This window comes from Dipodomys ordii, unplaced genomic scaffold, assembly GCF_000151885.1.
Source record: "Dipodomys ordii isolate 6190 unplaced genomic scaffold, Dord_2.0 Scaffold55, whole genome shotgun sequence".
Taxonomy (NCBI): Eukaryota; Metazoa; Chordata; class Mammalia; order Rodentia; family Heteromyidae; genus Dipodomys; species Dipodomys ordii.
Genome location: NW_012267271.1, coordinates 4,957,841 through 4,980,252, shown reverse-complemented (window position 1 = coordinate 4,980,252; position 22,412 = coordinate 4,957,841). Strand labels below are relative to the sequence as shown.

At 52.6% G+C, this 22,412-nt stretch overlaps 2 protein-coding genes across 2 annotated transcripts in view; both read right to left on the bottom strand.

The window, feature by feature from the left end:
- Nucleotides 1–18: 18 nt before the first annotated feature.
- Pkn3 (protein kinase N3) lies at nt 19–18,644 on the bottom strand. Its single transcript, XM_013021272.1, has 22 exons — nt 18,624–18,644; nt 12,068–12,296; nt 11,740–11,885; nt 10,854–10,965; nt 10,655–10,782; nt 10,344–10,527; nt 7,633–7,785; nt 7,418–7,527; nt 7,171–7,314; nt 6,832–6,907; nt 6,588–6,756; nt 6,099–6,201; nt 5,922–5,992; nt 4,895–4,958; nt 4,684–4,775; nt 3,185–3,361; nt 2,595–2,657; nt 2,381–2,457; nt 905–1,047; nt 718–825; nt 505–585; nt 19–413 (listed from the first exon to the last, which is right to left on the bottom strand). Exons 1-22 carry the CDS (start codon nt 18,642–18,644, stop codon nt 201–203), a joined length of 2,664 nt encoding a protein of 887 aa, XP_012876726.1. The 3' UTR covers nt 19–200.
- Nucleotides 17,683–22,412, bottom strand: part of Set (SET nuclear proto-oncogene) — a 22,993-nt gene continuing 18,263 nt past the window's right edge. The window contains exons 6-8 of the mRNA XM_013021368.1: nt 21,532–21,701; nt 21,303–21,449; nt 17,683–19,227 (exon numbers count right to left, since the gene is read on the bottom strand). Coding sequence (XP_012876822.1) covers nt 19,204–19,227; nt 21,303–21,449; nt 21,532–21,701 — 341 coding nt within the window. The 3' untranslated portion in view covers nt 17,683–19,203. The remainder of the gene's footprint in view (nt 19,228–21,302; nt 21,450–21,531; nt 21,702–22,412) is intronic.

Genomic DNA, 22,412 nt, shown 5'->3' with positions numbered 1-22,412 from the left:
GATGGGACATATTTTTTGCCTGGTAACACTGAGAAAAAGCTCCTGAAGTCGGTCTGTGGTCATCTCCATGGCGCCCTCACCTCCAAGCCGTAGGAGGTGATCAATATTGGGGCCCAGTAGTGGTTCCCCATGCTGCACAGGCTGATGAACATCGGGGCCAGGCAAGTGTGCAAGCGGGCGAGCGAGGTGCCAGGAGAGCCTCAGGGCTCCAAGAATCGCTCCGACACAAAGTCAAAGTCCCGGAAGGCGGCCTGTTGACGGGCTGTGAGGGGGTTTCGGGGGGCAGGGGGGGTTAGGGCCGGCGGCAGTCCGGTGAATTCACCTTCAAAGTAGCGCAGGTCTGCAGGGCCACAGAGCGTAGGCACAAAGGGGGGCTGGGCGGTGCGGGTGAGCAGGGCCTGCCAGTCCACAGCCTGAGGACAAGGAGAGAGGAGGCGGAGATGGTAGAGCAGCAGCCCTGGCCTGGGGCTGGGCACTGGGAACTGCAGGACCCCGGGCACTCACCCGGAAGAACGGCTGAACCTTGATCTCCTCGGCGTCCAGCTCCCCTGCCCCCAGGCGCTTCTCTGGACACTTCTGGAGGAGCTGGCAGAGGACAGGTACAAACTTGGGGTACTCTACCGCTGGCTTTGAGAGGCACCCCGACTGAGCTGTGCTGGAGAGCACTAAAGGGGTGACAGGGCACACAAGCCCCTGATGGCCCCTGCAGGGACCTACCTTCTGAATGAGCTCGAGTCCTTGCACGGACAGAAAGTGGGGGTACGGGGCATCGGCATTGACAATACACTCAAACACCTCCTCTTCCGTGTCTCCTGGGAAAGGGCACTGTAGAGACGGTGGGTCCCCGCGATGCACGTGCCACGCACACCCCACCCGAAGCCCGGCCGCCAGCGCCTGCTCTCACCTCGCCCACCAGCATCTCGTAGAGCAGCACGCCCAGCCCCCACCAGTCCACAGCCCGCGTGTAGGCCTCCTGGGTCAGCACCTCAGGTGCCAGAAACTCCGGGGTGCCACAGAAGGTGCTCGTCCGGTCCCCAAAGCCAATCCCTGCAAGGTAACATCCACACCAATCAATGCTCCTGGGTGTGACTCATTCACCTGGTGTCCCGGGCCCTGACAATCCAGGGCAGGCGGGGAGTGGCTCCGAGCTCAGCTTGCCTGGTATGCCTGCGTTAAGCCCTGAGATGAATCCTAGCACCAAAGGCTGGGAAGGTGGCTCAGGGGTAGAGCACTTGCCTTACATGCTCGAGGCCCTGGGTTTGATTCCTCAGCACCACATAAGAAAAATGCCAGAAGTGGTGCTGTGGCTCAAGTGGTAGAGTGCTAGCCTTGGGCTGAAGAGCTGAGGGACAGCACCCAGGCCTAGAGTTCAGGCCCCACCACCGGACCCAAAATAAATAAATAAAACAGCCAGGCACTGGTGGCTCACGCCTGTAAACCTAGCTACTCAGGAGGCTGAGATCTGAGGATCAAGGTTCGAAGCCAGCCCAGGCAGGAAACTCTGTGAGACTCTTCTTATCTCCCATAAACTATGCAAAAAAAAAAAAAAAAAAGCCAGAGGTAGCACTGTGTCTCAGTGGTAGAGGGCAATACTTGAGCACAAAGATGCTCAGGGACAGAGTCTATGCTCTGAGTTCAAGCCCCCTCACCAGCAAATAAATAATAAAACAGGAGCTGGTGTTTCAAATGTGCCATCCTAGCTACCCAGCAGGGTGAGATCTGAGAACCAAGGTTCAAAGCTAGCCCAGGGAGGAAAGCACCTGGCTAGTCAGTGAGACTTTTATCTCCAATAAACTACTAAAAAGCCAGAAGTGGAGCCGTGGCTCAAGTAGTAAAGCACTAGCCTTGAGGGAAAAAAAAAAAAAAAGCCAGGGTCAGTGCCCAGGCCCCAAGTTCCAGCCCAAGGACCAGGACAAAAATAAAAAATAGCCAGGCGCCAGTGGCTCACGCCTGTTATCCTAACTCAGGAGGCTGAGATCTGAGGATCAAGGTTCAAAGCCAGCCCAGGCAGGAAAGTCCATGAGACTCTTATCTCCGATGAACCACCAGAAAACCGGAAGTGGTGCTGTGGCTCAAATAGTAGAGTGCTAGTCTTGAGCAAGAGCTAGAGAGCAATACCGTGCCAAGCCCTGCCCTACCCCCTACAAGGTGAGTACAGTCAGTGTCACAGAGTCTCACTGAACTCATGCCAAGGTGACCCAGAAGACAGGACCAATGCTGTCTCCAGCCCTTCCTCAGACCAGCTACAGGCTAGAAAGGAGGAGTCAGTGCTCCCAACTTGTACCCCCAGCGTGAGGGCCAAACTGGGGGCCCCAGGGCATCATTGGTGGGGGGGGGGATTTCCTGCTGGCCTGGACAAAGCTAAAAGATGTGGCCCCACCTTCTTTACAGAGCCCAAAGTCCGCGATCTTCAGGAAGCCCTGGGCATCAAGCAGGAGATTATCCAACTTCAGGTCCCTGGGGGCAAGGGGACAGATCAGGAGGGCTGAGGAGAGCCAGGTTAGAGCCGACTCTAGAGGGCAGCCTGGGAGGAGGGCGGTGTCCATCCCTTGATCCACCCTGCACGGCCCCAGCACTTCTGGGGCCAAAGCTACCTGTAAATGATCTTCTGCTCATGGAGGAACTGCAGCCCCAGGACCACACAGGCCAGGTAGAAGCTAGAGGTGGGACAAGGGAAAACTCAGGGGCAGCCAGCGCCCAGGGAGGCTCCAGGGGTCTGGGTGAGAAGCTGGCTGGGAAGGCCACAGGGGTTAGCCCGAGGTTGTGCATACTCGCTCCACTAGGGTGCTGCTGCTATGGCAGAGCCTGGGGCGAGCATGGCGCACACCCCGTCCTTCCGGCTCCCTCCCAATCCCCTGCAGATCCCACTCCTCCCACCTCAAATCAGTACGTGAGACCCTAGGTAAGGAGTCACAAACCCAGGGCTGGGTTGGAAGTGCCCAGTCAGGCCTTCCTAACTCCCGAGGCAGCCCTGGAGGGCAGACTTTAAATCCAATTGCTGTTCTCACCCTAGGAGGCTAGCAGACATTACTCATCCCTACAGCAATCCTATCAGCTCAGGCCACAGGCAGAATAGAGGCCCAGGATCCACACCCTCCATCAGTTAAGCACTGGCCTCAAGGACCTCACCTCAGGCCAGGGAAGCAGGAAGTCTGCTGCAGGAGGGTGGGGTGAAGGAACTCACCAGGCCTGGGGCTCAGGAAAGACGTCCTCATGGATATGCATCATGAGGTCGCCCCCAGGCACAAACTCGGTCACGAAGCAGGCGTGGCTGGAAGTCTGGAAGCAGGCTAGGAGGGAGAGCAGGAAGGGGTGCCCGGCGCGCCCCACAGCCTCTAGGATCCGCTTCTCACAGTACAGACTAGCAGGGAAGGGCTGAGTCTTAGAATGGAGGACAGCCAGACGGTAGAGGTTTTCCATGGCTGGCACCACACAGCACCCATGACCGATGGGGACCTGGACATGGTGGTGCACACCTGGAACCCCCAGGCCAGCTCCCAGGTTAACAAAACACAAACAAAAGGGCTGGAGGCTTTGGCTCAAGTGGTAGAACACCTACCTAGCACACTTAAATTGTGAGTTAAACAAACAAACAAACAAACAAACAAAACCCCCTAGCTTCTCCAGAGATTGAGGCCAGAGGATGGTTGTTTAAGGCTTAAGGCTGACTTTGGCCAAGTACCTGTGGCTCACACCGCCGTTAATCCTAACTATTCAGGAGGCTGAGATATAAAGATCAAGATTCAAAGCCAGCCAGGTAGACAATTCCATGAGATTATTTCCAATGAACCAGCAAAAAGTCAGTACTGGAGGCATGGCTCAAGTGGTAGAGTACTCGCCTAGCTCTTGAATAAGGGCCTTGAGTTTAATCTATAGTACCTAAAATAGATATTTTTTAAAAAACGTACAAGGGGGCTGGGAAGGTGACTCAGTGGTAGAGCGCTTGCTTTTGCATGAATGAGGCCTTGGGTTCAATTTCTCAGCACCACATAAGCAAAAAGAAAAAAGCCAGAAGTGGCATTGTGGCTCAAGTGGTAGAGAGCTAGCCTTAAGCAGAAGAGCTAAGGGACAACGCCCAGGCCCAGAGTTCAGGCCCCATGACTGGACCCAAAAAAAAAAACAAAAAAAAAATGCACAAGGGCTGGGAAGGTGGCTCAGTGGTAGAGCACTTGCCTTGCATGCATAAGGCCCTGGGTTCGATTGCTCAGCAACACATAAGCAGAAAAAGCCAGAGGTGATGTGGCTCAAGTGGTAGAGTGCTAGCCTTGAGCTGAAGAGCTGAGGGACAGCGCCCAGGCCCAAAGTTCAGGCCCCATGACCGACAAAAAAAAAAAGGACTGAGGGCATGGCTCAAGTGCAAAGACCTTCCCTAGTAATTGCATGACCCTGGGGTTAAGTTTCCAGGACCACAACAAAGAGAAACAAAGTGAAAAGTGCTGTTTCCATATCCGGGGTTCACAGAATTGTGATAACCACCCTGGCCCCATTGAGAGAGGCGCAAAGTGAGGCAAGGCGGGAACAGAGGGCCTGGTCACGGCCGGCCAGCGGCACGCAGACCACACAGCGGGTAACAACACGAGAACCCAGGCCTGACTGGCCCCTGAACCGCGCTGTGGAGGCCAGGGCAGCCTCTGGGGCCAGGGCCGGAGTCCAGAGCACACCCACGCTGGCCGCCGCTCTCACCTCTCTACCTCGTCCCGGCTCAGCACCTCCTGCTTCTTCAGGGCCTTGATAGCACAGTACCTCCCCGTCCCCTTGAACTGGACCAGGAGGACCTGGGCACCAGATAGAAGGGGGGTGTAAGGGCAGGCCGAGCTGCCTAACTTCCCACACACTCCCCTGACTCCAGCTAACATGGCGGGGGGAGGGGATTGCCCATCTTTTTCCACAGAACCTTCCCGAAGTGTCCTTGACCCAGCACAGCCAAACAGCGGAAGTCCTGAAGCCCAGGGGCTTTCCTGAAAGAGAAAAAGGAGATGACCCGCCACGTAGCTCAGGTGCTGGTGGCTCATGCCTGGAATCCTAGCTACTCAAGAGGCTGAGAGCTGAGGATCATGGATAGAAGTCAGCTTGGGGGCCGGGCGCTGGTGGCTCACGCCTGTAATCCTAGCTACTCAGGAGGCTGAGATCTGAGGGTCGCGGTCCAAAGCCAGCCCGGGCAGGAGAGACCGTGAGACTCCTATCTCCAATAAACCACCAGAAAACCGGAAGTGGTGCTGTAGCTCAAGTGGTAGAATGCTCGCCTGGAGCTGAAGAGCTGAGGGACAGCGCCCAGGCCCAGAGTTCAAGCCCCACGACCGACAAAAAAAAAAAAAAAAGAAGTCAGCTTGGGGCTGGGAGCCAGTGGCTCACTCCTGTAATCCTAGCTACTCCGGAGACTGAGATCTGAGGATGGTGGTTCAAAGCCAACCTAGGCAGGAAAGTCCATGAAACTCTTATCTTCAATAAACCACTCAGAAAATCAGAAGTGGCTCTTTGGCTCAAGTAGTAGAGCGCAGGGACAGCGCCCAGGCCCAGAGTTCGAGCCCCACAACTGACAAAAAAAAAGTCAGTTTGGGCAGGAAAGTCTATGAGACTCTTATCTCCAATTAATCACCAAAAAGTGGAGGCATGGAACACCATTCTTGAGAGAAAAACCCTAAATGAGCGTGTGAGGCACTGAGTTCGAGGCCCTGTGCTGGCACACATGCACAGAAAAGCAGCCATGAGGGACCAGGTCTGGCGTCTGCCTGAGCGGCCTGATGCTCGCTGGGCTGTCCACATGGCAGAGTTTTCAGCGACTCCCTGAAGTTTGCATACAGCTGGAGCTCAATAATGGGCTCAAAGTTAGGAAGCAGAGTGATTCAGCCACTGACCACCCCGAGGAGTCAGGGCAGGAGGAGGGGACTGACGCACACACACCCGTGTCTGACATGAGTTACCTGGTGGGCGCAGCGGAGGCTGGGACAGTAGCCAGTCCAGCTCGAGGCTCCATGTGGGGGCGCTTGGTACACTGCGAAGGCAGAGGGTTCAGGGTGGGGCAGGCTGCCTCTCCTCTTCACCTCATGGCCACCCCCAGACCCAGTAGCTCTGGGGTTGACCGGTACCCCCGGCCTCACCGGGGTCTCCTCTGGGGCTGATTCCTGGGGCAGGAAGAGGCGTGGGGGCTTGGGTGGGGGCTTGACCTCTTCTCTCAGGGGGCTCTTCTTGGGCAGGAAGTGACTGTGGAAGGAAGCAGACCTGTGGGTAGCCACGCCCAGGAGGAAGAAACAGTGGCGGGATAGACAATCACTGCGCCAAAGAAAGAGTGCAGTCACCAGGGTGTGGTGGCTCACGCCTGTAATCCTAGCTACTCAGGAGACTGAGATCTAAGGATCGAGGTTCAAAGCCAGAGGTTCAAAGCCAGCCCGGGCTGGAAAGTTGGTGAGACTCTTATCTCCAATAAATCACCAGAAAACTAGACGTGGTATACCGTGGCTCAAGTGGTAGAGCGCTCACCTTGAGCTGAAGAGCTGAGGGACAGCGCCCAGGCCCAGAGTTCAAGCCCCATGATTGGCCAAAAAAAAAAAGAAAAGAAATTGTGCGGTCTAGGGGAGGGGGTTCCTTACCTGGGGGAAGCACGATGGGAGGCCCCTTGGGGTGCAGTGGCGGTCTGCAGACCTCCTTTGGGGGGGCTGATGGTGCTGGGAGAACTACAGGGGGGCAGCAGACTCATGACCAAGCGCCCCCAGGCCGCCATGCTGAGGTTCATCTGAGAAGCCCTCAAGAAGTCCTGGCCTGGAGGAGAGTGGGCTCAGTCCCAGTACCCCGAGAGTCCCAGCCCCTCCACACACAGCCCCCCACCTTCCATACCTCTGCGTTTGGAGAAAATACGCTTCTGTCTCTGCAGCCTAGGCCGCTTCTCAATGACAGGGTCGCAGAAGGTCACCTTCAAGGGCACAGGCAGGGCGGGAGACAGTCCAGCTGCCACAGCCCCACCCCACGACCCCAGCCCCAACACCACCAGCAGGTTCAAGACAGCTGACCTCCCACCCTCATTTGTGCAACGGGGAAACTGAGGCCAGAGAAAAAGGATCATGCGTGAGGTGGGACAGACTCGGGGACAGGGCTGCAGGCCTCAAAGCAGCCTCATACACGGCCCTGGAAACCCGTCTCTGGGCCTCATTTCCATACTTAGGGGCTGGCCAGCACCTGTGTGAAGACGCGTCCCCGCGGCACCAGGCTGAGGGACAGCTGGTGGCACGCGTTGTCCAGGAAGTCCTCCAGCCGCAGGAAGGCCACGCCGCACAGCTGCCGCCAGTCCCGCCAGCGCACCCCGATCTCCAGCTCCCGGGCCTGCAAAGCAGAGGTAGGCCGGGCAGAGGGTGGGGTCCAGCAGCTCCCCACACCGCGAGGCTTCTGGTTCAGCCCGTCCCGAGCACAGGAAGGCCAGCCTCACTCGCTCCAGGGGAACCACGAAGGCCTGGTCCCAGCACCGTGCAGACGCCAGCCCCCAGCCTGTCTGGCCCACCACGCGGTTGTCCACTTTCAACACAGCAAGCACCTCATCTGTCGGGCCAGAGCTGGGGTTCAGAGCCGGCCCAGAGAGCAGGGGGAGTGGGGGGGGGGGATAGGTGGTCCCTGCTGCTTCCCGATGGCTCCTTCCTTACTCACTGCTTAGCTCACCACTGCCACCTCCACGCTGCTGCTTGGCCCTGCTTCGGAGCCAGCCTTCAGAGGCGCTGGTGGCCAACGCAGCCACAGGAGAACGCCCCGGCACCGAGGTCAGCAGCTGCTCACAACCCAGGAGCCGCACCTGCAGGGTCCCTGGTGGAGGGCGAGAGGGGGACCTGGTCAGATGCCTCCTCCCCATGTACCCTGGGCCCCTCTCCAGAGGGCACACCAAGTGGTTCTCTCCTGCCTGCGCATCACACATTCACTGTGGATGCAGGCTTCAGCTCTCAGACCCACTTGGTCAGAGATTGCTCAGGCCTCCGGAGAGCAATGGGGCAGGTAAGAGCTCAGGGCAGTTGGAAGCCTAGCTTCCGCCCCAGCCTGGCCGGCTTACTGCCTAGGCCCATCTCCCATCTGACCCAGAGAAGTGGGCCACCGCTGGTCCCCTCCCACCTCAACGGATACAAAATGTATTTTTTTGCATCTTTGTTTGTGGTGGGGCTTGAACTCTGGGCCTGGGCGCTGTCCCTCAGCTCTTCAGCTCAAGGCGAGCGCTCTACCACTTGAGCTACAGCGCCACTTCCGGTTTTCTGGTGGTTTATTGGAGATAGGAGTCTCATGGTCTTTTCTGCCCGGGCTGGCTTTGAACCGCGATCCTCAGATCTCAGCCTCCTGAGTAGCTAGGATTACAGGCGTGAGCCACCAGTGCCCAGCATGGCCTTTTTATTTTTGTGCCAGTACTGAGGCTTGAACTCAGGGCTTCAGTCTCTCACTTGGCTTTTTTCACTCAAGCCTGGCACCCTATTATTTGTGCTAAAACTGTAGTTCCTGCTTTTTGGTGGTTAATTGAGGGTAAGCGGTTCAGGGATTACTCTCTTGCCTGCCTAATTCCAGAGGAATTAGGATTACAGTCCAGTGGGCTCATCTTTAGGGTCACAAAGGAAAGAGGAAGCAAACGCAGTGCTGGTGGCTCACACCTGTAATCCTAGTTACTCAAGAAACTGAGATCTAAGAACCACAATGCAAAGCCCAGCCCAGGCTGGAAAGTCATTGAGACTCTTATCTCCAGTTAACTATCAGAAAACCGGAAGTGGCATTGTGGCTCAAGTGGTAGAGTGCTCACCTTAAGCTGAAGAGCTGAGGGACAGCGCTCAGGCCCAGAGTTCAAGCCCTACAACTGACAAAAAAAAAAAAAAAAGGGCTGGGAAGGTGGCTCAGTGGTAGAGCGCTTGGCTTGCATGCTTGAAGCCCTGGGTTCGATTCCTTAGCACCACATAAGCAAAAAGAAAAAAGCTGGAAGTGGCACTGTGGCTCAAGTGGTAGAGCACTAGCCTTGAGCTGAAGAGCTGAGGGACAGCGCCCAGGCCCAGAGTTCAGGCCCCACAATCAGATCAAAAACACACACACACACACACACACACACACACACACACACACACGCACAAAAGGTGTGTGTGGGGGAAGCAATGGGAATTTAGCAACTGTGGAGAACTGAAACTGGGCGCAGAGCACCATTTTGGAAGGTGGGCATAGAGAGAGGCCTTGGAGATAAATGCTCAGACCCAGATGGGATCTGCATCTTAGAAAGAATTTTTCTTTTTTTTTTTCTGGTCACTCATGGGGCTTGAACTTTGGGCCTGAGCGCTGTCCCTCAGCTCTTCAGCTCAAGGTGTGCACTCTACCACTTGAGCCACAGCACCACTTCCAGTTTTCTGGCTTTAAACTGTGATCCTCAGCCCACAGCCTCCTGAGTAGCCTAGGATTACAGGTGTGAGCCATTGGTGCCGGGCAGAAAGAACAACTTTTTTTTTTTTGGGGCCTGAACTCTGGGCCTGGGCGCTGTCCCTCAGCTCTTCAGCTCAAGGCTAGCACTCTACCACTTGAGCCACAGCACCACTTCCGGCTTTTTTTTTTCTTATGTGGTGCTGAGGAATCGAACTCAGGGCCTCGAGCATGCAAGGCAAGTGCTCTACCACTGAGCCACCTTCCCAGCCCCAGAAAGAACTTCTTAAAGAAGCTGTTCCCTCTCCTTCCCCAACTTGTCTACTTGGCTGTAGATACTTTATAAAGCCCTTCAAGACCAAGCTCCTACAGTACCTACTCCAGGAACCGCTCCCTGACGGCTGGGGCTGAGTAGAGCGCCTCACCCAGCGCTTGCGCTCGCCCTCCTCTGCTCTTGGCACACAGAATGGGTTCCATCTGGCCCGGCACCCAGGCCCTTCGCTCCCCGCAGCAGACAGCCGCTGCCTTTAGCGTGACCCAGCGCTCAGCTTATTGGTTAATTACCAGTCAAGTTGTAGTACATAAAAGGAAGGGAGGAAGGGAGGGAGGGAGAAGAAGGAAGAGGAGGGAGGGAGAAAGAAAGGAAAGAAAGGTGGGAGGAAAGAGGAGGAAGGAAACGTTCTAATAGTCTAGGCTACCCATGATGGGTCCAGGGGCCCCAGGCTGGGTTCCTCACCCTGGTCTGACTGCCAGGCACTGTGTTTAGTGCTGGCCCTGCATTGAGCCTCAGACCTTCCACAGCAATCCTATGAGGTGCAGCCATTATCATCCCATTTTCCGGATGGATACACTGCGACTTAGAGAAGGTATATCAGTTGCCCAGGGTCACACAGCTAGGGGGGGGGGGAGAACTCTTGCCCAGAGTGCTCTAGGGTCCTCCTCAAAATCCAAGGTCACCCCTGTCTGTAGTGGGAGGGGGCCAGGCTTACCTGTGAGGGCGGTGGGTTTCACGGGCGTCCCCGCGGGCCTGGGGTGCCTCAGGGTGGCTGTCCTCAGCTCTTGGGCCACAGCGCTGCGCAGAGGGTGGACCGCAGGGAGGGCCTGCACCAGCTGCTCCAAGGCCAAGCGCAGAAGGTCCAGTTTCTGGGAAGATTCCTGGAGCTGGACCTGGGCCTGTGGAGGGGATGCAGGCGGGGACAGGCCTTGGAGGGCGGGTGGGAGCCGGCAGCTGCCCCCGCTCACCGCAGAGGAAACAGCAGACCCCAGGGAAGAGCAGCAGGGGGAGGGGGTCCGGTCTGACCTCCGCCAGGGCCTTGCGGCCCTGCACGCTCCGGCTGCTGGACAGCTTCACCACGTTCTTGGCCCCCTCGGCCACGGCTGCCTCGATGCGCAATCGGTGCCGCAGCTCCTCTGCCAACAGCTCGGGGCCTGCGGGGAGGAGAGTCGCCGTCGGCCCCCGGCCCCCGGCCCGCTAACCCGCCACCCCAAGACCTGCTCACCTGGCTCCGGGGGCACGCCGGCTTCCAGGGCGCTCACCTTCATCCGCAGCAGGGCCACCTTGAGCTGGCCGTCCTGCAGCATCTGCTGGGCGGCTGCCAGGAGCGTCCTCTCCTGCGCGGATGGCACCCAGGTCCTAGCCCCCCGGAGCTCGGCCCCAGCTTCCCCTCCCGCACGCAAACCTCCCCGGCTCTTCTGAATACCTAGTCTAGCCAGGGAGACTCTGATCTCCAAGAAAACACCAGAAAACCAGAAGGGGCGCTGTAGCTCAAGTGGTAGAGCGCTCACCTTGAGCTGAAGAGCTGAGGGACAGCACCCAGGCCCAGAGTTCAAGTCCCACAACCGACAAAATACAATAAAATGAAATAATAGAGGCTTCGAGCCTCCTCCGTCAGACCCAGGGTCTTTCCTATCAGACAAATGCTGTGCCAGGAGCTCCAGCTCAGCTGCCAGCTGGGCGGGGATTCCACAGCCACCTGGACGGAGTTTGGGGCTGCCGTACTCCATTAGACTAAAGGCTGAGGCTTGTAGCTCCCTTACACAGTCAATGTCTGGATTGTATTTCCCTGTCAGAATAAGGAACTGGAAAGCCAGGGGCCGGGGGCTCACGCCTGTCATCCTAACCACTCAGGCGTCTGGGATCTGAGGATCGCGGTTCACAGCCAGCCCATGTAGGAAAGTGCATGAGACTTCCTATCTCCAATTAATCACCAAAAAGCTGCAAGTGGGGGTATGGCTCAAGTGGTGGAGCCCTAGCCTTGAGTAGAGAAAGCTAAAGGATAGTTCCCAGGCTCTGAGTTCAAGCCCCAGTACCAGAACTGGGGCTGGAACTAAACTTCCCTAAACATTGAGAGCCATGTCTCTCCCATCAGACCCTAGGGACCTTACCTTGGGGGTGCCACGGGCACAGGTGTGGATCATGTTCTCGGCCCCCTGCTTTACCTTCAGCTCCACCTGCAGCTGCCTCCGCAGGAGCTCCAGGTGCCGAGCCCGCGCCTGTTCCGTCCCTGACCAGGATCCCGAGGCTGCAGGCTCTGGGGCAGAGCATGAGGCCTGTGAACCTCGCAGCCCACCTAAAGCCCCCTATCCCCAAACTCTCCCCGCCACAGCCCCCTGGTGACAGGAACAGGGGCTGTGGGAGGCGGTGAGGCAGGTGCACCAGGGTCAAAGCCCAGGTACAGGGCAGCCAGGGTGTGCTGAGAGACTCCCCCCTCACCGGCTGGGCCCGGCAGCTGGACCCGGGCGTGCAGGTCCTGCAGCTCGCCATGCAGCTGCTCCAGCCGGCGGTTGGAGGAACGCAGCAGCTGCTGGACGCGGCCCAGATGGCGGCGGTCTGTGGCCACTCGCCGAAGGTTCTCCACACCCTCCTTGATTTTCAGCTCCTTTTGGATGGCCCGGCGGAGGGCCTCTTTCTCATCCTGAAGGGGCCGCTGGGCAGGTCCAGGCTGCAGAAGGGCAGAGGGGCGTCAGGGCCCACAGTCCTCCCCAGCGAAGGTGAGTGGAGCACCAGGCCGCCATGCTCAGGCCTTGGAGCATCTCTCCCAACAACGTAGATACTTGCTCAGTATCTTCCTCCAGGCCTCTCGTGCGCGTGTGTGCGTGTAAAATATGAGGACTTGAAATCAGGGCCTCAAGCCAAGTGCTGGTGGCTTCCACCTGTAATCCTAGCTACTTAGGAGGCTGAGGTCCGAGGATCACAGCCCAAAGCCAGCTTAGGCAGAATAGTGTATGAGACTTTTTTTTTTTTGGCCAGTCCTGGGGCTTGACATCAGGACCTGGGTGCTGTCCCTGAGCTTCTTTTGCTCAAGGCTGGTACTCTACCACTTGAGCCACAGCGCCACTTCTGGCTTTTTCTGAGTATGTGGTACTGAGGAATCGAACCCAGGGCTTCATGAGTGCTAGGCAAGCACTCTACCACTGAGCCACATTCCCAGCCCCATGAGACTATTATCTCTAATTAACCACCAGAAAACTGAGTTCAAGACCCACGACCACCACCACTAACAACAACAAAAAGAAATCAGGCCCTCACACTCTAACTTGGCTTTTTCACCCAAGGCTGGCACTCTACCCCTTGTCCCTGAGCTCTTCAGCTCAAGGCTAGTGCTCTACCACTTGAGCCACAGCGCCACTTCTAGTTTTCTGGTGGTTCATTGAAGACAAGAGCCTCACAGACTTTCCTGTCCAGGCTGGCTTTGAACCGCAATCCTCAAACCTCAGCCTCCGGAGTAGCTAGCATTACAGGTGTGAGTAACCAGTGCCTGGCATGTCTGAAAGGTTTTTTTTCCCCAATTAACCAGCAGAGAAAGTTGGGCTGGTGGTATGGCTCAATGAAAAAATCTGAGTTAGAGTGAGAAACCCTGACTTCAAAATCAGGTATTGATAACTAAATAGCAAAAAGGGAGGCTGGAAGTGTGGCTCAAGTAGTAGAGCACCATCTATGCAAATGTGAGGCCCTGAGTTCAAGTCCTTGCACAACCCCCTAAATAAAATAAAAAAGAAGATGGGTGCAGGTGCCTCATGCCTATAATCCTACTCTGGCAGATGAGCATTGTGGCTCAAAGCCAGCCTGGGCAGGAAAGCCAGTCTCAGGAAAGTCTGAGACTCTGTCTCCAAATAACCACCAAAAACCAAAAGTGGAATTGTGGCTCAAGTAATAAAGCATTATGCTTTAGTAAAAAAGCTATGGGACAGTGCCCAGGCCCTGAGTTCAAGTCCCAAGACTGGCACAAAAATAAATTAACAAATAGAAGGAATTGCGAGATGTGATGGTTCACGCCTGTCATCCTAGCTACTCAGGAGGCTGAGATCTTAGGATCAAGGTTCAAAGCCAGCCCAGGGAGGAAAGTCTGTAAGACTCTCCAATGAACCACCAGAAAACCAGAAGTGGTGCTGTGGCTCAAGTGGTAGAGCGCTAGCCTTGAGCTGAAGAGCTGAGGGACAGCGCCCAGGCCCAGAGTTCAGGCCCACGACCAGGCCCCCCCCACAGGAAAAAAAAAAAAAAACCCAGTTGTGTGGCAAGTTATCACTGTTCCACATCACAGGTTTAAGAAGCAATCTTGTGTGTGCCAGACTCTTCCTGATTCCCAATTGTTCAAAATCAAACAACCAAAAAACTTCTGCATACAGGCCTATAGACCCAGCCACTCAGGAGGCTTGGCTGGGAGGACAGCTTGAAGCCGGGAGTTCAAGACCAAGCTGAGACCAATGCCAAAGAAAGCTTGTACATCGATGCTATGCAAGCTGCACACGGTAAGCTGTAGTAGTGACTGCCTATAACACCTGTACCATGAGGCTCCTCACCACCCACTGTATCATTGAAATCCAAACCAAGTTAACAGTTCTCTATAAAACAAGGAGAATGACCCCAGTCCAAAAAAAAATCTTTATGTTCCTTTATTGGAGCAAGATTCCTGACCGGTATACAATGATGTATTTACTAAACAGAGACCTGTGCAGAAATTACATACTAATCCATCTTGACAGGTTTTGGTTACACTTTTGCCTATAGGTGGAATAGTTCCATTTGTAAGATTTTATACATCACAAAGCTTCCACGCTGTCCATGAATTCACCTTCCCATCCTGCTGGCGAGCGCGATGCCCGGGCCAGCCGTCGGGGGGTGCGGCCCCGTGGCCCTGCCACGCCTGGCCCTGCCCGTGGCGCGCTGGGCCTCCTCCACGGCCCCCTCCTCCCGTTGGAAGTCGGGGTGGGTGTCCGACGGGCTCCGGCCCAGCCCGGGGCGCCCCTGACCCCTTTAGATAATGTGTACGCGCCAAAGACAGCAAGCCGGGCGTCGATGGCTCCCGCCTGTGATCCTAGCTCCTCAGGAAGCTGAGATCTGAGGATGGCGGTTCGAAGTCAGCCTGGGAGAAGACTCCATGAGACACCTGATCAGCCGTCTGCCTACTTTGAGCATATTTTCTCCTATCTGCAGAGGTGCGAGGCAATGGCTACCACATCCAGCTCCCCTCTTCCCTGAAGGGAGTCGTGAGCTCGTGCCAGGACTGGCTCGGAACCCTGATCTTCCAGTCTGTGGACTCCAAGTAACTAGGCTCACGGCTGTGACCTACTGAAGACCAGCTGAAATCCGTTTTTTTGTTTGTTTTTTTTTTTCTGTCCCTTTTTTTTTCTGTCCCTGAACTTCTGTGCTTGAGGATGGTGCTCTGCCACTTGAACAGCCCCACTTTCAGCTTTTTGGTAGTTGACTGGAGATAAGAATCTCATGGACTGGGCTGGGAAGGTGGCTCAGTGGATGAGCGCTTGCCTTGCATGCCTGAGGCCCTGAGTTCGATTCCTCAGCACCACATAAGCAAAACGAAAAAAGCCGGAAGTGGTGTTGTGGCTCAAGTGGTAGAGCGCTAGCCTTGAGCTGAAGAGCTGAGGGACAGCGCCCAGGCCCAGAGTTCGGGCCCCACGACCGGCCCCCCCCCAAAAAAAAATCTTACGGACTTTCCTGACCAGGCTGGCTTCAAACCCTGATCCTCAGATCTTAGCCTCCTGAATAGCTAGGATTACAGGAGCGAGCCACGCAGCTATATTTTCCCCCCTTGAGGTTTCCTCACAAGAAGGGAAAGGGGTTCAGAGGTAGAATCCATTCATTTGCCTCAACAGGGGAAAGCTGTGCACACACGCTGACACACAAGTGAACCTTGTGTGTGTTGACTGTCTTCAATGAGAGTGTCAGAAAAACAGATGCTCACATCCCTGGCATAACCTAGAGTCCAAATGGTTCTCCCACTAAGTGGCCTCTAACACTACATGAGCAGTGAACCTGAACAGAAGCCCGAGACTTCCTACAAGTCAAAAACGCGTTCTGCCTACACCACTTTTGACCTCAGGGTCTCTGGATAGAATACACAATGTCACCCCCTAATCCAGTTAACACACCCCTTCCACTAGGAAAGTCCTTGCTTGTTATTCTTGTTTTAATCATCAAACTGCAACCCTGATAAACTTGTATGTCTTCATAAACACAGCCACATAATCTAAAGGGAACACTGCTGGGTGGAGTACTGACTTGAATAACTGCGTGGGCACGGTGGCTCAAGCCTGTAATTGCAGCTACTGGGAAGGTGAAGATGGGGTTCAGATCTGAAGCCAGTGCTGGCAAAGCGTCTAAGACTATCTCAACCAATGAATGGGTGAGGTGGCATTTCTTCCACCTCCAGGGGAGGCACTAGAGCTGGGGACAATAGTGTGCACCTGTTCTTGCCAGCCACGTGGATCACAGCCCAGACATAGATGTCGCCAGGTGCTGGGAGGCTCCTACCTGTAACCCTAGCTATTCAAGAGGCTGAGATCTGAGGATCAGTTGAAAGTCAGCCCAGGCAGGGAAGTCTAATGACTATTTCCAATAACTACCAAAAAAGCCAAAAGCCTAGCTATGGCTCAAGTGAGAGATCAGGGACCATGGCCAGGTTGACTCCAAGTCCTGGGGGGGAAAAAAAAGAGGGAGGGGGAAGAGGAGCTCTACCACTTGGACCCACACTTGCAGCGGTCTTGATTTTTCAGATAGGGTCCTTCCAATCATGATCTTGATGGCACAGGTGCATACTCCAACCAGCCGGCTGGTTGAGATGGGGCCTGGGCCTTATTAACTTCTGCCCAGGTGTAACAGTGCTTCTCCAGCCAATTTGAGGATTACAGCTATGTCTTTATACCTAGTTATCTTTTAAAATGTAGACCTTGTTTGGCTCCAGTGGCTCAAGGTCTATAATCCTGCTAGCGGGGGAGGGAGAGCAGTTATTCAGGTCAGGTAACAATCTTCTCTAAATCATGATCTAAAACACTTTAAAGGTCTTGAAACTACAGCTACAGTACGGAACGCAGAGGATGGATCAGCTTTGAGAAAGCCATCACCTTCCAAGCGAAGCAACCTAGGTATCTTCTTTTGATTGCAATTCCCAAGGCAGCCCAGGATCCCTCCCACATCCAGGCACAGAACTCAGTAGCTAGATCCTATCACTCTGCTTCCATATTGCCTCTGTAAGACCTGGAAGTAAACAGTCACCTACAACTAACAATACCCAGGAACGAGCTATTTCCTTAAAGGACCTCTGAACTTGACACCACCTGAAACCAAATACTTGAGCATGGTAGTTATGTCTATGGTCCCAGCAAAACAGGAGGTTGAGGGCCAGGAGCTCAAATTTGTCTGAGCAAGATGCCTCACCTCCAAAAAAAGGAATACTACAGGTGACAAACAGGACTAAAATTATACACAAGAAAGCCCCAGTTGTAAGGCTGGGATGGTGGCTCAGTGGTAGAGCGCTTGCCTTGCATGCATGAGGCCCTGGATTCGATTCCCCAGCACCACATAAGCAAAGAGGAAAAAAGCCAGAAGTGGCGCTGTGGCTCAAGTGGTAGAATGCTAGCCTTGAGCTGAAGAGCTGAGGGACAGCAACCCAGGCCCAGAGTTCAGGCCCACGACCAGGCCCCCCCCACAGGAAAAAAAAAAAAAAACCCAGTTGTGTGGCAAGTTATCACTGTTCCACATCACAGGTTTAAGAAGCAATCTTGTGTGTGCCAGACTCTTCCTGATTCCCAATTGTTCAAAATCAAACAACCAAAAAACTTCTGCATACAGGCCTATAGACCCAGCCACTCAGGAGGCTTGGCTGGGAGGACAGCTTGAAGCCGGGAGTTCAAGACCAAGCTGAGACCAATGCCAAAGAAAGCTTGTACATCGATGCTATGCAAGCTGCACACGGTAAGCTGTAGTAGTGACTGCCTATAACACCTGTACCATGAGGCTCCTCACCACCCACTGTATCATTGAAATCCAAACCAAGTTAACAGTTCTCTATAAAACAAGGAGAATGACCCCAGTCCAAAAAAAAATCTTTATGTTCCTTTATTGGAGCAAGATTCCTGACCGGTATACAATGATGTATTTACTAAACAGAGACCTGTGCAGAAATTACATACTAATCCATCTTGACAGGTTTTGGTTACACTTTTGCCTATAGGTGGAATAGTTCCATTTGTAAGATTTTATACATCACAAAGCTTCCACGCTGTCCATGAATTCACCTCTGAGAAAGTGGCGTTTAATTTCAGCTCTATTTTACAGCATTAAAAAGCTTATGCATTTGGCAGCTTCTCTGTGATGCACAGGGCAGTTCTTCCACCCAGATCCAGTCACATTTGAACCTTAGGTTAGACACCTGGGACTTTAGACCAATAGACACTCAAAAAGGCCCATTTTTTTTTTTAAAAAGGCCAAGATAAAAATCAAGGGTAGAAGTCAGAACTCTCAATTTTGAGGTTCTAGTTGTCTCAAACGACATGATTAACGACAGCAATGGTTCCCAGTTATGGAGACATTAAGACATTAATTCAAATCCCTTTATTCTCGATCCATACAGCCCTGAGGTCATCCTGCAAAGTGCGTATCAAAAAATACGAAGTCAGGGGACAGTTTGACAGTGACGTTATTATACAAGTCAAACTCGGAAGGTCAGATCAACTATGTCCATTCTGAGAGAAAAGCATCAAACCCTTTGTGTACACATTTAGTTTTATTGTAACAAAGCAACTTGTACACTTTTAACGTTTAAAACTCAGCATCATCTTTCCTTTCCAGTGAAAACAAAAGAAAATTTAAAAATAAATGAACAAAATTACAATAGAGAATGTCAATTCCAAATAAGATCCTACAGGGTCTGCTGATTCTCCTGTAGTGCCAGGGCTCAAGTCATCATTAGGAGAGTTTTTTTTTTTAAGTGTCATCTTAAACTGCAAGGATGTCCGTTAAACATCACAATTACACATGCCAAAGGAGAAGCCATGTTGTCAAAATGCCCACTTAACCCACCCAAACATCTCAAACCCACCCTTTGCTGACCTTCTAGAACCCCATTTTTTTTAAGTTTTTTCTTTTTTTTTAAACAAGAGAAAGTAGACAGATACATGTTGGTAATGCTAACTGTCCGTATTCACATAGACACAGTGTAATCTCTGAGCCCAATATACAGAGAAAGGAGGAGAAAAGCTAGAATCTATGCACTACTACACAGGGCCTGGTGCCTCCAGCAGAGCAGAGCAACCGGAGGCTTTTCTTGTTTCCCACAGAGCAGGTGGCGGTGGTGGTGTTGATTCCGTACAGTTTTTGTTGAGACAGAAAGGGATAAAAATGAATTTAGAACAGAGGTGTGTGGAGATTCTTTTCCCGTTGTATTCTGAGCAAGGTAATCCCCCCCAAATAAGTTGAGAACCATGGTGTTTTGAGAAAAGAGACCTCAAGAACAGGGCAACTGAGCACAGAGGGGGAGAAGACTGCAACTTGCTCCCAGGGACTGGAGAAAATTAAGGAAAAAAAAAAAAGTTGGAATCCATCAGTGTTTTCTATTAGTCATCTTCTCCTTCATCCTCCTGAAAGAAAAAGAAGGCAGTTAATTGCCAAGGCTGATAAAATCCTACTGTCACACCTTAGCTTCTGTATGGACCACAATGAACCCACAGTAATGGCAGGTGTGGGCCAGCTACCTATTATTTACATCAAATCAACCAACACAGCCCGAGATACTATTTCAGATAAATTAGTATTACTAATCAGTGAGTGAATTTCATACCAAACAATCCAAAACGCTCACATTAAGGAGAAATAGGAGGCCCTGTTTTAGCTAACTCAGGATGCTGAGATCTGAGAATCATGGATCAAAGCCAGCATAAGCAGAAAAGTTCCCATGAGACTCCTATCTCCAAGTAATAACCAGAAAACTAAAAATGGAACTGTGGCTCAAAGGGAGAGTGCTAGACTTGAGCAAAAGAGCTCAGGGTCCTGAGTTTAAAAAAAAAAAAAAAAGACCCTAAAACAAAAAGGAATTAGGAGCATGGCTCAAGTGCCTGGATAGCTCAAAGACGGGAGAAGCTCAGAGCCCACAACTGAAAAAAGGTGAGGGAGAGAAATAAAGTCCAGCAGTTCATCCAAAGCACAGTAAGCTCTGTGATTTAGAAAGTACTGTTGAACTTAATCAACGATATTACTTTTTCTTTGCCAGTCCTAGGGCTTGAACTCAGGGCTTGGGCACTGTCCCTGAATTTCTTTTGCTCAAGGCTAGCACTCTAGGCCTTTAAGCCACAGTGCCACTTCTGGCATTTTCTGTTTATATGGTAGTGAGGAATCAAACTCAGGGCTTCATGCATGCTAGGCAAGCATTCTACCACTAAACCACATTTCTAACCCATTGGTACAATTTATTAAAAGAACACCCTCCCCAGCCCAATCTTCCACCACACTACTGAAAAAGTCTGGAGCTCTGGCTTAATTAGGTAGAGTGCCAACTGTGAGCAAAAAAACCTCATGGGGCTGGGAAGGTGGCTCAGTGTTAGAGTGCTTGCCTTGCATACATGAGGCCCTGGGTTCGGTTCCTCAGCACCACATAAGCAAAAAGAAAAAAGCCGGAAGTGGCGCTGTGGCTCGAGTGGTAGAGTGCTTGCCGGGAGCTGAAGAGCTGAGGGACAGCGCCCAGGCCCAGAGTTCAGGCCCCACGACCACCCCCCCCAAAATATAAAATTAAAAAAAAAAAAAACTCATGGACAGCCCCCAGGCCAAGTTCAAGACCCAGAATTGGGATTGTGTGTGTGTGTGCACACGCACGCACACACGCTACAGGCTAGACCAAGATGGAAGAGGCATAGTTTTTTTGTTTTCCCTTCCCCTCCACATATACCAATATCATATATAGTGAAAGCAGGGGTTATACCATGGGGAAGGGACATACAAAACAACAAAGACATAATCTTATAAATATACTAAAAACAATCGCATGAAAGATCTCTTTCGTGGGGCTCTGAGCTCTAGGCCTGGGAGCTGTCCCTGAGCAATTCAGCTCAAGGCTCATGGAAGAGGCATAGTTTTAAGTGTGGGTCAATTCCCATTTTCCTTCCTCTTCAAATTAGAACGCCTATGAAAAATATCTAGTATCTCTATAATGAGTTCATCAAATATTTCCCTGATCTAGAACAAGGCAATTTGCTCACACATCCAAATCAGTTGTACATCACCAATCCTGTTCCACTAGCTGTGAGGCCAAAATACTATGGTGGGACTTTTTTTTAAGTACCTTTTGGTATTTAGCTCATTCCTTTTTTTTATTGTGAAAATACTGTACAGAGGGGTTACAATTACATGGACAAGGTAATGAGCACATTTCTTTTTTTTTTTTTTGGGTCCGGTTGTGGGACCTGAACTCTGGGTCTGGGCGCTGTCCCTCAGCTCTTCAGCTCAAGGCAAACGCTCTACCACTTGAGCCACAGCGCCACTTCCGGCTTTTTTCTTTTTGCTTATGTGGTGCTGAGGAATCGAACCCAAGGCCTTGAGCATGCAACTCTACCACTGAGCCACCTTTCCAGCCCCTGAGCACATTTCTTATCAAGCATTGTAGCCTCCTCCTTTGCTTCTCCTTCCCATCCTCTCCCCCCGCCCCCCAGCCCATTTCTTTTACCTCTCCTTCTTCCCCTTCATCATCATCTTCGTCTTCTTCCCCTTCATCCTCATCCCCTTCTTCATCAATGTCTTCCAATCCTTCCTCCTCTTCATCATCATCATCATCCTCTTCTCCTTCTCCCTCCTCATCATCCATGTCAGGAACCTTTAAAAGACCAAGGTCCTTCAAGGCCTGACTTCTCCACGGTGAGGCCAGCAGCACCGGGGGAAAGGCAGGCGCGGCTCACCAGGTAGTACTGCAATGGGTTTGGCCAGATGTCGTCCTTGATGACCTCTCCCAACTCGTCTGCACCAGCGTCTGAGTGGTCAGCGAACCAAGTGAAGAAGCTCTCTGGTTCCTCATGCTGCCGCTTCCTGCTGGCTTTATTCTGCGTTTGACTGGAGCGCTTTGTCAAATCCTAAATTAAAAAATGGGAACTTTATCAGCTCTCTGGGACATCTGAACTCCTACAATTTAAAAATATCCCTCTAGAAAAGAAAAAACATATACCAGTAGCACAATATTTTAATTATTAGAACAAAACAACATGCATAGTGGGGCAAAGTCCCCACAAATGTTTAATAAAAGGAATTACCAACCAAATTAGACTTCAACAAACAGCATTAGCAGTTTTGGGCGGTGGCAGCACACCTGCAACCCCAGCCCTGTGGCTGTGGACCAGTCAGAAGCCCAACCCAAAAATCAAAACAAAAGAAAAAAAGGTAAGAGATGGGTGTGGTGGCAAACTTCTATAGTCCTAACTACTAGAGATTGAGGTAAGAGGGTTGCCATCTGAGAATTTCCCAGTACCCAGCAAAGCATTGAGACCCTATCTGAAAAATGAAAGATGGGACTGTTGGCTCACACCTGTAATCCTACTAAGGAGGGTGAGATCTGAGGATCACAGTTCAAACTCAGCCCAGCCAGGAAAGTCTGTGAGACTCATATCCAATTAACCACTGAAAACTGGAAGTGGCACTGTGGCTCAAGTGATAGAGCACTCATCTTGAGCTAACTAGCTCAGGGATAAGTGCCCAGGCCCAAAGTTCAAGTCCCATGAAGGAAGGAAGGAAGGAAGGAAGGAAGGAAGGAAGGAAGGAAGGAAGGAAGGAAGGGAGGAAGGGAGGA

Bases quoted from the DNA above. Each gene is read 5' to 3' on its own strand.
- Pkn3 (XM_013021272.1), bottom strand. From the start codon at position 18,644: ATGGCTTCTCCTTTGGCATGT. The intron at 7,315-7,417 runs GTGAGGCTGGCC...TCTGCTTTGCAG, and splicing joins TCGTGGTTCCCCTGGAGCGA to GCCCGGGAGCTGGAGATCGG. The intron at 6,908-7,170 runs GTGCTGGCCAGC...GTGCCCTTGAAG, and splicing joins GGGGACGCGTCTTCACACAG to GTGACCTTCTGCGACCCTGT.